This window comes from Lynx canadensis, chromosome D2, assembly GCF_007474595.2.
Source record: "Lynx canadensis isolate LIC74 chromosome D2, mLynCan4.pri.v2, whole genome shotgun sequence".
In the NCBI taxonomy this organism is placed as follows: domain Eukaryota; kingdom Metazoa; phylum Chordata; class Mammalia; order Carnivora; family Felidae; genus Lynx; species Lynx canadensis.
The window spans coordinates 33096355-33108564 of NC_044313.2; the positions used below are offsets into that span (position 1 = coordinate 33096355).

At 34.2% G+C, this 12210-nt stretch overlaps 1 protein-coding gene across 4 annotated transcripts in view; it reads right to left on the minus strand.

Annotated features, from left to right (window-relative positions):
• The window catches only part of TBC1D12 (TBC1 domain family member 12), a 100678-nt gene that overhangs the window by 12500 nt on the left and 75968 nt on the right, over positions 1–12210 (minus strand). For 3 of the 4 annotated variants that reach the window (XM_030334596.1, XM_030334598.1, XM_030334600.1), the window contains 5 exons: positions 10971–11088; positions 9670–9776; positions 4578–4658; positions 1366–1454; positions 261–332 (listed from right to left, as the gene is read on the minus strand). In XM_030334596.1, the coding sequence (XP_030190456.1) occupies positions 261–332; positions 1366–1454; positions 4578–4658; positions 9670–9776; positions 10971–11088 (467 nt within the window). The remainder of the gene's footprint in view (positions 1–260; positions 333–1365; positions 1455–4577; positions 4659–9669; positions 9777–10970; positions 11089–12210) is intronic. The other variant, XM_030334597.1, reaches the window with a different exon arrangement.

Genomic DNA, 12210 nt, shown 5'->3' on the forward strand with positions numbered 1-12210 from the left:
AAGAAGGGGATAAAGTACCATACCAATAGCAGTGGCAATAAATAAAAGTTTACAAATTGAATAATGAAATCCCAGCAGTTCTTCCAGAAATCTGGTGGGCAGTCTCATAAACCCCTGGGAAGATTCCTCTCTAGGTAAGTTGGTAGGCCGAAGAAAAATAAGACATAGAGAATACAGACATTTGGGAGCTAGTGCAATGTAAGATACTTTGCGAAGATAAAATGTTTATATTCAAAAACCAGACTGAAACAAATACTTACATAACCAACATCAGGTCTGTAACACGTATATGCCCCTAAGATACTATGTAAGACATCATGATATGGACCACCCTTAAGAGAGAAAAATGAAATGTCAAACTGTACAAATAATAGTCTCTAAGTTAATTCTCAAATAATTAATTTTTAAAGACTTCCTAAATCACTAGTTTTAGTTAGTATATTGTATCATTATCAGAAATATTCTACATATACTCTGCCAAGATATTTTCTCTAAAGAATAAAAAAATATTTAATCCTGAAAAAACCAAATAAACTCACTTGACAGATACAAGTTATCATTTTAAAGATTGCTAGATTTGGTACAAGATTATGATGAAAACAGATTGTTCCATTTCATACAATATAATTTCAGCAAAAGAAACCCATCAAGCTACAGCAAGTTATGTTTATCAATAATTTTAATCTTAATGGTAAAAATTTTTATCTCGTTTTATCAATCTATAGAGGAATTCCATGTGTGAAATATACAGTCCACACAAAATGTAATCATTTCTCACAAAGTACGTTTCTCACAAGCAACTCGTAAGCCTCTGCACAAAATGATTTTTATAACCCATTTTTTTCCCATTTCAATAGTAATTCTGGAAAACTAAGGTTTGGGCAAAAGTTCTTTACATGTTAACTGACTAATAAGCAAAATGTTAAAATTCAAATACCTTACAGAATAAAAAGTAAAACAAAGAAATGCACCTTAATGAATAAAGGTATCATGGGCTATGCTAACGGCAATGCATTCAGTTAGTGGAATAAAATAACAGAAATTCCTTTAGAATTTTCCCACTAGTTTCACACTTTCTATATAAAGGTCTCCAACTTTTATAGTTTGCCTTTAAAAAATAATAGCTATGAATTTGAGAATTTGTTCTGTTGGATTAAAAAAATTTTTTTTAAGTAGTTACAGGGCTGTCTGGGTGGCTCAGTTGGCTAAGTGACTGACTCTTGGTCTTGGCTCAGGTCTTGATTTCAGGGTTGTGAGTTCAAGCCTCATGCTGGGCTCCACACTGGGCATGAAGCCTACTTAAAAAAAAACCAAAAAAACAAAAAAACAAAAAAAAACTAGTTATAACTGGTTAGAAACACTCACCTTCTGGAAGATGTAAAGGGATGGAAATGTACGGGATATGTCCAACTTAATTAATTCCAGACTGGCCTCCCGATCAGCAACAGATACACCTGCATTTGCAAGGTAGATAAAATTAAAATGATTACTTGACTATATACCCAGTTCAATCTTGTACACACAGAATAATCATATAGCACAGATGTTACTTAAGGAAAGTTAAAAGCTTCATAATCAAGAAATTTAAAGAAATGCCACATAGCTTTTACTAGAACTTAAGGGTTTCTTTTATGAAGAAAATATTTATAACTTATCAGAAAACTATATGAAGGATTTCTACTTCCAGTTTTTATACAAGGTAAGAACAGACTATCACTCCCATGATAACAACTGGGGAAAAAAACAAGTAAGCTTCAAATATCCCAAGTTTTTTTAAAAAGGCATATGAAAACTGTAGACACAGGGAGGATTTAAATTCCAGAAAGAAAAGAGGCTTTCCTACATAGCCATTTTTCTTCCTAGAGGCATATGCCAAGTCTGGGCATGAGCTCAGGACTGAGTTTGCCATACACAAAAGTACTCTGCTTGGGAAAAGAGAAACCTTGGGAAAAGAGAAACCCTTAGACCTCTTCATAACCAAATAACACTGATGTGATACATAGAATCACAAGGGAGAGTGTCTCAGGGGAGGGAGGAACCTCTAATAAAAACAGGACAGTTCTTCCTACCCAGATATTTGAATCCCACAATGAATTAAGTATATCTAAAGCTTCAACCTTGTCCCAACCTAGCTCAGTTGCTGACTGAACTGAAGTAATAACCCAACTCCCTGACAGAAAAGAGCATGCTTCCTCTGCAGGGGAAACATCCACTTCAGTTTCTATATTATTCTTTATTCAGTGATTTACATATAATTAGAAATTTTAAGATATGCAAATAAGCAGAAAAATATGACTTGTAATCAAGGGGAAAGCAGCCAATAAAAGCAGACATGAAGATGACCCAGTAATGGAATGAATAAACAAGAATATTGACTGTTACATGTTCAAGAAAAGAGAGGAAAAGATGGGGGGAAATGTATGGGATGGAAAGATGAAGAATTGCCACAGAGAAATAGAATCTACGAAAAGAATCAGGTAGACATTCTAGAATTACAGAATATAATATCTGAAATTAAAGACTCATTGGACATATCTAATAGACTGGATATAGGAAAAGAGGGGATTGGTGAAACTGATTATAGGAATAAAAATCATCTAAACTGAGGCACAGAAGGAAAACAATGTTTTTTAAGTGTACAAGACTTGGGGCTCCTGGGTGGTTCAGTCGGTTGAGCATCAGAGTTCAGCTCAGGTCATGATCTCACAGTTGTGGGTTGGAGCGCCGTGTTGGGCTCTGTGCTGACAGCTCACAGCCTGGAGCCTGCTTCAAATTTGTGTCTCCCTTTCTCTCTCTCTCTGCCCCTCCCCGGCTCATACTCTCTCTCAGTCTCTCAAAAATAAATGAACGTTAAAAAAAAATTTTTTTTTAAGTGTATGAGACTTGTAGGGCACTGTGAAGTGGTCTAACATACACATAATTGGAGTCCAAAAAGGAGAGAAACAATGTGGCAGAAGTAATATTTGAAAAACAATGGCCAAAAAAGTTAAATGGCAACTGTAAATTATAAACACACAGGAGATGAGAAATCAGTAATTTAAACAGAACACTGTTCCTTACTGGAACAATTCTTCACTTACATGCAATTAATTTCTACGAAAGTGCAACTTTTACCACTTAATCATGACAAAATGTCTCAAAAGTAAATGCTTATAATTTTAATTCTTATATTTTCAATACTTCATAAAAATAAATTCAAAAAGAATTATAAACAGCTAAGGCTATGCCAATATAAAGCCGCTAACATCTTGTCCTTCCTTGCACTTCTAGTTTCCCACAAATAGCTGACATAGCTAATAGGTCTCGAACAATACTTACGTGAACTTTTCTCAAAATCAAGTCTTCTCTCTAACCTTCTTTAGTCAATTTTCCCCACCCTTCTTTCATTCCTCTAAAATAGTACTCAAGGAATTTAGCAAAGTTGTTTACATACTCACAGGAAACCACTCTGTAATGTATACCATTTCTCTATTCTAAACCATGCTCATTTTTAGAGTTTTACTGGCAAAAGAAAAGTGTTTGCTTTCTATGAAGTAAAACAAATATAGAAAGAAAAGTGACTGGCAGACAAATAGCACCCTATTATTCAAGGAGAAGAGATGGCTGACTAAACTTACCTATATTTAATATACAATGTTAACAGGAAAAAAGTGCTCCTGTTTTCTCCAAAATGACTAGGAAAAAAAACTGATGAGAGTGGAAGGAAAGATGAAGTCTGTAAGTTAAATGAACAAAGGCTATGGCACAATAATTATAAATAATGTATTAATTAGGTAGTGAGTGAAAGTGAGTGAGGAGACAGGAAGTCACAAGTGAGGAATGAAGATCATCTATCTTTTTAATTTTTTAATGTTTATTTTTGAGAGATGGAGGGAGGGAGAAACTGAAGCAAGCTCCAGGCTCCAAGCTGTCAGCACAGTGCCTGACGCGGGGCTCAAACCCATGAACAATGAGAGCATGACCTGAGCTGAAGTTGGACACCTAACCCACTGAGTCACCTAGGCACCCCGAAGACCATCTATCTTTTTTTTTTTTTTTAATTTTTTTTTTTCAACGTTTATTTATTTTTGGGACAGAGAGAGACAGAGCATGAACGGGGGAGGGGCAGAGAAAGAGGGAGACACAGAATCGGAAACAGGCTCCAGGCTCTGAGCCATCAGCCCAGAGCCCGACGCGGGGCTCGAACTCACGGACCGCGAGATCGTGACCTGGCTGAAGTCGGACGCTTAACCGACTGCGCCACCCAGGCGCCCCAAGACCATCTATCTTTAAGTTAAGAGTTAGCTTAAAAATACTTCACCCCATTAGTCTTACTGCTGTGAATAAATCCTGAGCTCCAAGGTCCAAAAACCTGGTTTACATCACAGATTCACTGCTTACAAATTAACTACTTTGAGCCTCAGTTTCCTTTTATACCATTCAGGATAACCACCTACTTAAAGGGCTATTAACATTAAAGAAGATAATGTATGTAAAGCAATTACTACAGTTCCTGACACATGGTAAAAATCACACTGGTATCTTCAGTGACTGGATTTTCACCCAGAAATTTGTATTAAAAAAAAAAAAAATTACACCTTCTGTATCATTCTCTGAACTTGTTTCACTAAAGCTTTTCCATCGTTCTTTTGCTCTCGAGAGAAAGATTTCATAAAGTTCTGGGGGAAAACAAAACAAAAATTAATAAATAGTAGGAAAATACATTCATATATTTTAATTTATATTCTTAAAAATAAAGAGTAAAATCTTATTATAGCTTAGGTCTCCCTTACATAGCAGGCATCAAAAGTGTGGCACACTGATGTTATCTGATGCTACCAAAACTATTTATTACTACAACTGGAAAGAGAGAAAATAACAATACTGCACAGTGGTCATCCAAATAGCTACAACAGAGAATTTAAGTATGAGGCAGGAAGAAATACTTTTGCTAAAGGAGTATCATCATGGAATAGCAGAAAAATGATTTTTGGAGTCAGTCAGACCCTGATTCAAATACCAGCTCTGTGGTATTTGGGACTTTAATAAAGTCACTTTGTCACTCTGGAACTTGGCTTTCTTCATCTGTAAATTGGAGAAAGAGAATGCCTACTCATGGTATACTGATGATTAAACAAGATAATTTTTGTAAAGTTCCTGACACCTCGTAGACTGTCAATAAACATTAGTTCTTGCTTTCCCTCTCTCTTGAAACCGGTTCTCCATTATGATATTACTATCTAAAGCTACCTAAACTTCACATAGTTTGGTCAGAGGGCTTGCATTCAAAAATCTTACTCGTATCTTTTCATTTTAAGTACCAATCACTTTTTGAGACTGCCACTCTATGCTTCCATACACAGGACCTTATCCAACTTCAAGAACAGAAGAAACAAGTTTTTTTTTCTCAATTCTCAGATTTTAATTATCTTTACTTTCTGTGCTGATATTCTAAATTACACAAAAACAGAAAATTTCAATGCCAAATGAATAGCAAAGACTATTTCTTACCAAACACCAACATTTATATATTGCCCAAAATACAAAGAACACTTTTTTGTTTCAATTGATCTTTTTAAATAAAAAGTTTGTTTAAAGGCAATACAATGAACAATTAAAAAAAATTTTTTTAATGTTTACTTTTGAAGGAGAGACAGAGCATGAGCAGGGGAGGGGCAGAGAGAAAGGGAGACACAGAATCTGAAGCAGGCTCCAGGCTCTGAGCCATCAGCACAGAGCCCAACATGGGGCTCGAACTCACGAACTGTGAGATCATGACCAGAGCTAAGTCGGACACTCAACCGACTGAGGCACCCTTCAATTAAGAATTTTTTAAAAATTCAAGTAGTACAAAACAGTATAGAATGAAAAATATATTTCCTTCCCTCAGATGTGACTGCGCTTACCAGAACTCTAAAGATGAAAATATGAATGTTATTATGTATATACAGATATATCTTCCTGTTAAAAAAAAAGTGTGGCAACATATTACAGCACTGATCTGCATCTTGCTTTATTATATCCGAAGCTGTTCTTTATTAGTAGAATAAAATCTGCTTTAGTTTTTTTTTTTTTAAACAACTGCATAGTATTCCAATGTATATACCATAAAAAGTATTCTTACATTGCCAAGAATCAGATCATTATAAAAAACTGACTACATACATTTCAAATAGACTCTTACTATTTTGATCTCTTCCCCTTCTGTTTATTTTTCATTACTACTAATGGCTCAGAAAAAAATTAAAAAAAAAAAAAAAGTCAGGTGCCTGGGTGACTCAATCAGTTGAGCGTCTGACTCGACTTCAGTTCAGGACATGATTTCACAGTTCTGGAGTTCTAGCCCCACACCAGGCTCTCCACTTACGGTGCAGAGCCTACTTGGGATTCTTCTCTCCCTTTGTCTCTGCCCCTCATGCACCCTTTCTCTCTCTCCCCACCTCGAAAATAATTAAATAAACCTAAAATATAATAAAACTTAAAAAATTTTAAAAATATAAAAAGTCTAAATTTCTATTATTTGAGTCCATCAATAATTTGGTTAAAGAGGTAGACATAATTTTTTAATTATATATACAATTTTTTTGCAGTTATCAGGTACCAAACTGAAGTCCACAATTTCTGGTTTCAAGCTGATTCCAAGCCAGGTCCAGTTTCACTATTCTACTTAAACTTTAGAACTATCTTGGAAGAAAAAAGGCTCACCAAATAAATCATCACCTTAGGAAGCCACAAAACTGATCCAATAAGAAAAATGTGGTAATGCATTTCAAAACATCAAAGGACATCTCTACAGGGAAGACTTAGAGTGCTTATCTATAAGAAAAAGACCTGTATGTCAGTTCAATTCCATGCCTGACTCCACAGGTCTTATTTATGTTACTCTGAATCTACAAACGTAGAACCTGAAGCAGACTTACAGTTGTATATTGGACTTGAATAGAGAATACTTTGAGATCAGTGTATGTTTAATTTTCTCATTTTCTGGCAATGATAATACTGTCTGCATATACTCTCAGCAAATTCACTTTCACTGTAATTTTATATTCATATTTTTCATTATCACAAATAATTGTTAGAACAATCCTTTGAGATAGTTAATAATCTTACCTCCATTTACAGATGAAGAAAACTAATTCTCTTAGATGTTAAATAATTTGCCCAAGGTCACAAACCTAATATATAGTGGAACCAAGATTTGAACCACATCTGACTGACTTTAGAGCCTTTATTCTTACTTACTATTTTCCAGGGGCTATAAATTTCATGATCAAAACAAATGCAACAGGTAAAAACTCAAACTATTAGAGCCATTAAAGTAAACAAAGTTATCAAAAGTAAATTTACTTCAACTGAAATTTAGCTTCCTTCCTACCACTAAAGGAAAAGAATGATTACCTATTCTATTCCTGAATATATAATTATTCAGTAGAGAAAATCTAAAATTACTTTGAAAGTAAATAACCTAGTTATGTTACTAACTTTATATTTTGAGCTTAAAAAAGAACTTCAAATTTGATTACAGTATCACAAAAGTTTAATCCCACCTAGCCAATATTTTAATGTAGAAGCTATCAGATACTTAACATTCTAAAGCCAAAGTTCTCAACAAAACTGAAAACCAAATTTCAAATAGCCACCAATACTTTATCACCTCAACTGTATACAAAACCGAGTCTTAAGACTTTAAACAATTATAATATGTCCAACAATCCTTAATATCAAGGATTTTAATTATCTAACTGAAAGTTCTGACAATAATGTAAAATTATTTCCTTTTAATCTGTTTCAAGCACAGAGAGCAAAACAAACCTTTGTTTTATTTGGGGGGAACAGTTAGGTCAGGGAGACTCTAACCTTTTCTAAGCTAAATTAAAAAAATATTTATTGATTGATTGTTAATGTAAACTCTATCCCCAACGTGGGGCTTGAACTCATGACCCCAAGATCAAGAGTTGCATGCTCTACTGACTAAGCCAGCAGGTACCCCACTTAATGCTTTCTTTAAATTCTATTTTTAAATTAAAAAAAAAAAGGTCTGGTTAAAATAACATCTTCATTATGGGATATTTGTGAAAATCATTCACAATCATGCCACTCAAAGTTGGCATCACTTTGAAGACTAAAGATAAATATTTAGATTTTTGTTATTAATCTGTCCAGTTATATATACAACACTGATTTGCTACAATGGGCATCATTGTAGAAAAGCTTTTGCACTCAATCCTGATAATGTTCTTATTGTTTAGAACTAGAATAAATAGGTCAAAGGTTATTTTTTGAGGCTTTTAATAAATGTTTCTATAGTATTATCAGTCATCCCCTATGTCGGTAATTCTCATTCATTTTAATCACTTTTGAGAGGTAAGAAACAGTACCTTGATTGCTCTTTTAACATACATGTCATTGATTTGGCTATCACTAAGAAAATGATTAAGTAAGTCACAGTACAACCAAACTGTGGACTACAGTGCAGCTACAGTATGTATAACGTACACTTATATATAGTGCTCAAGACAGATTAAAGTGTGAAAAAAATAAGCCACAGAATAAGCTGATGGCATAAATTCCTTTTTGTGGGAATAAAAAGAAAAGAAAAAGAGAAGCTTTAAAAATTATCATATTTCGGGGCGCCTAGGTGGCTCAGTCGGTTAAGCATCTGACTTCGGCTCAGGTCATGATCTCACAGTTAGTGAGTTCGAGCCCCGCGTTGGGCTCTGTGCTGACAGCTCGGAGCCTGGAGCCTGCTTCGGATTATGTGACTCCTCTCTCTGCCCCTCCCCAACTTGTGCTCTATGTCTTTCAAAAAATAAATAAATGAAAAAAAAAATTAAAAAAAAATTATATGTTGAGGCACACTTTTTTTACGAGCACAGAAAAAAGATCTGGTAGGATCAAAAGCAGGAGTTTGGGTAGAAGAGAGGGAAGAAGCATACAGTTTGTACCTTACTATCACTTGACTTAAGAAAAATTGATATATAAAAATTTTAAAGTAACAGTAACAATATATTATTTCCGTTATTATACCAGAGCCCCCAAGTCTTTCTATGGTGCCACTGTCCACGTTATCACTCAGACCTATTTAGTACCTTTTATTATTAACTATTTAACATTTTCCTCTATTTGATATTATCCTAATTTTATATTTTTTACTGCATCGAAACCACTTTACCTTTTACTTCTATCCTTTAAGGTTTTAAGAAACATAAGAAAATAAAACAGTTCCTTGCGAGTCTTATTTTGTTTTTTTAATTTGGAAATTTTCAAATAAAAAAATCCAAAAGGACTGGTTTGGGTAGAGATGTAGGAAAAGAAATTTCTAGGCTTCTATCTATCTATCTATATATATTTTTAATAAAGGGAAACCTTTCCACAATTACACTATTTTTCTTTGTATATACTTCTATATCCACCGCTACCTAGAATCCTAGAAGTTACCTGCAGTGAAAATATCTGGATGTCAAAAATATTACTGATGGTTGTAAACTAAAGGAAAACCCACAAACCTTATTTATATAATAACTTACTCATTAAATCATACCAGGTTTTGGAGAGAGTGGGAATGAAACATGCTCTAAAATGACATTATATATGATAATGCCTTTTTAAATGGCCAGTCTATTAATCTGTTTTATAATTCTGGAGATGGCTGTTTTCATGTGTGGGAGTAACTGAATATAGAATACAAACCAGGAGTGATATTTAGTTCATTTCCTACAGCTAGACTCCAAACTTTCCCACGAACACTAGGGGGCAATCCCTGCCACCACAATTCTCGAACTCTTCTTGTACTACGCCTAGAATTAAAGGGGGAGAAAAAAGGACACAGTTACTTTTTATACCAAAAACACTAGTTGCATGATGGTTTAGCTAGTCTATGGCCAAGTGACTGAATGATTTTTAAGAACATAGTTAAGCATGTGATGCATTCTTTCCGTGAGGTTCATGCTTGTAGGCAACAGAAGTCTAGAAAATATATGGTACCCTACAGAAGGACAATAGTAATTTAAAGGGAGCTGCCTTCTACAGCTGCCACTTATAGGGTACAATGAGAGAATCAGAAATAGGTGGACAGTCATGAAAAACAGGATAAAAGGAACATAAAAATCTTCTGTCAACTCAGTACCAAAAAAAAAAAAAATCACAAGGTATTTATTATGGGTAAGGCCCTTGTCTTTGAGAGGCAGTGTGTCTGCTGAAAGAGTGTGGGCTTTAGAGTCAGATGGACGGGAGTTCAAATCTGGTTTATCTATTCATTAATTGTATAACCTTGGGCAAATCACTTAACCTAACCTTGAGCTTCTCTATAAGATAAATGGGAGTAAAGGTTGTAAGAATCAAATGTGATTACTTATGTAAAGAACCTAATTTGATACCTGTCACAATGTATCAATATTCAACAAATTCCCAATGCGTATCCTACACTGCAGAACACATCTCCTACCCTCCAGTCTAGAGGGAATATAAGGCATGTACAAAAATATTATCAGAAAATAAAAGGCAAAGTAAAGCAAGAAGTATATTAGCCTCAAAGTATAATGGGACGTTAGAAAAGGGAAAGATCATATATAGCGTATTTATGATTATGAGAGAGGTATATTAAAAATCACTTTAATATTTAACATTTAACAAATGCATCTTACAATGAATTACAGATTTAGTATTTTCTTTGCAAAACCTGCTATTACATCAATAATGCACCTTGCAGCAGATATGTTAGAATTAAGAAAATATGATAACTGAGGAAATTAAATTTTCATGGATCAACTAGCATTTCAGATGAATATCCTCAAAGGAAAGGTAAGATTCTGACAGGCATAGAAAGGGTGGTCAGTAAGGGAAGTAGGTATTAAGAGATTGAGGGATGTATAAAATTAAAGGTATAATTTAGCCAAAGCATAAGACACATGTTGGAAATACTAAAAATAGAGAACTAGAAACATGAGATCTTTGGAGACAGACTTGAATTGAGGAAAAGTCTGCTTACTTACATTACTTCCCAATTGGGCAGTATTTCATTGATCCAAATTACCATTGCACTTGCGATATTTTCTTCCTGTTTAAATCGTTCTTTCATTATTTTTTTCCTTTTATAGGCTTCTTTAATTTCTGTTTTAAACAAGTAAAAATTATTTCAATACAAAAAAGCTAGATCATGATGCCCTTTTCCTTCTACCTAAGTCTAAAATATAAGCTTTCTCATAAAGAATATTCTGATAACAAGAAGGAAAGAAGAAAGGAGGGAAGGAAGAAGGGAAAAGAGGGCAGAAACGAAGCAGGGGAAAAATAGAAAGAAAATAAACTTGATTAATGTAATTTTAAAGTAAAACCTCCTATTCTAAGTTTGTTTCTTTTTTAGCTTATTGTTTTCATTTTTAGTAATCTCTGTACCCAATGTGGGCCTCAAACTCACAACCCCAAGATCAAGTCACATGCTCTTCTGACTGAGCCACCCAGGTGCCCCTACATCTCCTCTTCTAAAAATGTAAATGGAACTCAGGGCGCCTGGGTGGCTCAGTCGGTTGGGCATCCGACTTCGGCTCAGGTCATGATCTCACTGTTTGTGAGTTTGAGCCCCGCGTCGGGCTCTGTGCTGTCAACTCGGAGCCTGGAGCCTGGAGCCTGCCTCAGATTCTGTGTCTCTTCTCTTTGACCCCTCCCCTACTCGTGCTCTCTGTCTCTCAAAAAAAAAATAAATGCAAAAAAAATTTTTTTTTAAAGTAAGCAGAACAAAGGGTCAGAAAAATAGATTACTATATCACATATTCTATTTATACTTAATAAACAAACTGAAATTTGTCATGAATTAACTATGTAAAACCTAAACAACTGTGAGCAATTAACCAATACCCTTTTTTTCATATAAGGAAGGGATTTATGAATTTCCTTAGATAAAAGCACATGACATTAAAAAGTAATTCTGCCAGTGACATTATTACACTTAACCCTGTCTAGCATGATGTCTTGCTTTACTAATTAGATTGAAATTAAAAAACCCTAATATATACACACATATAACACCCCTCTGAAAGTCAGAAGTCATAATTCTGAAACAAGAGATGCCTCAAAAAAAGAAGTGATCAATATATACATAATTATATACATAACACACAATTATTTGTATTTGTTGTAATTATATATATTGTTATAATATACATAACAAAAATCAGAAATCACAATTCTGAAACAAGAGATGCCTCAAAAAAAGAAGTGGTACATAAAATATATAAG